Genomic DNA, 1,098 nt, shown 5'->3' with positions numbered 1-1,098 from the left:
TCTTTCCTTTGCTTCCTTCCTTCCTCTCTCCTTTATTTCCCTCCCTTCATTCCTTTTCTTCTCTTAATTTCTTTCTTTTCTTACTTCCTTTCTCTTCCCATTTTCTTTTCTTCCTCATTCCTCCTTTGCTTAATTTCATTCCCTTCCTTCCTTCCTTCCTTCCTTCCTCTTCTGATTTTATCCTTCCTTCCTTACTCTCCCCTTTTATTTCATTCCTTCTTCTTTCCTTTCTTTTTTCCCCATCTTCCATCCTTCCCTCCACCCTTCTCTGCACTTGCTTCCTTCCTCTTTCCTTCCTTAAATGTTAAATGTTCTCTTTCTGTCCTTCCCTCCTTACTTCATTCCTCTTACCTTTTATTTCCTTCCTCTCTCCTTTCTTCCTTACTTGCCTTTAATTTCTGTCCTTTTCTTCCTTTCACCACCTTTCATGCCCACATTCATCCCTCTCCCTTCTCTCCTCTTTTCTCCTCCCTCTTGTCTTTTTCTTCCTTCCTTTTTCCTTCCCTCCTCTGCCCATTTTCTTTCCTTCCTCCCTCCTTCCTCCCATTTCTTTTTCCTTCTTTCCTTCCTTCCGTCATCTCACCTTTTGCCTTTACATCATTCCTTCTGCTCTCCTTCCTTCACTCCTTTCTTCCTTCCTTATTTAATTTTCCCGCTTCCTTCCTCCGCTGTTTTCTTCCTTTCCTCTTTCCTTTCCCTCCTTCCTCTTCTCCCTCTTCTCCTCCCCCTATCCTCCTCCTCCTCTTCCTCCTCCTCCTCCTCTCCAGCGGCTGCTCCTCTGCCTCCAAGCTGCTGCTCTGGTTCTGCAACACCAGGCCAGTGCCTGTCTAGCTGCTGTATGTGTAGGGCGTCTCAAGTGAGTCTGCTGCTTTGCACACACACACACACACACACACACACACACACACACACACACACCATCATCCACCTTGTTTAACCTATACACACACACCAGCCCTCGGTCAATCGCCTGTCAATTTGAAAATGGCAAATCTGCATAAACATTCCCACTTGGTAGGAAGACAGAAACTCAATACAATAATTGCAGAGGTCGTTAGTGATTTTAACCCTGTGCGATTCTGCCACGTCTGTAATTTA

General features: G+C 45.0%; 1 protein-coding gene across 1 annotated transcript in view; it reads left to right on the top strand.

The window, feature by feature from the left end:
- LOC139662489 (5-hydroxytryptamine receptor 4-like) overlaps nucleotides 1-831 on the top strand; it is a 31,703-nt gene extending 30,872 nt beyond the window's left edge. Inside the window, exon 3 of the mRNA XM_071541180.1 lies at nucleotides 768-831. Coding sequence (XP_071397281.1) covers nucleotides 768-831 — 64 coding nt within the window. The remainder of the gene's footprint in view (nucleotides 1-767) is intronic.
- Nucleotides 832-1,098: the final 267 nt, after the last annotated feature.

This window comes from Centroberyx affinis, unplaced genomic scaffold (genome assembly GCF_046629955.1).
Source record: "Centroberyx affinis isolate AG114_WGS23_722 - 3 ecotype Tasmania unplaced genomic scaffold, CSIRO-AGI_Caff_v1 ptg003812l_1, whole genome shotgun sequence".
Taxonomy (NCBI): domain Eukaryota; kingdom Metazoa; phylum Chordata; class Actinopteri; order Beryciformes; family Berycidae; genus Centroberyx; species Centroberyx affinis.
Note: the sequence above shows the minus strand (reverse complement) of the source record. Positions and strands in the feature narration are given on the sequence as shown.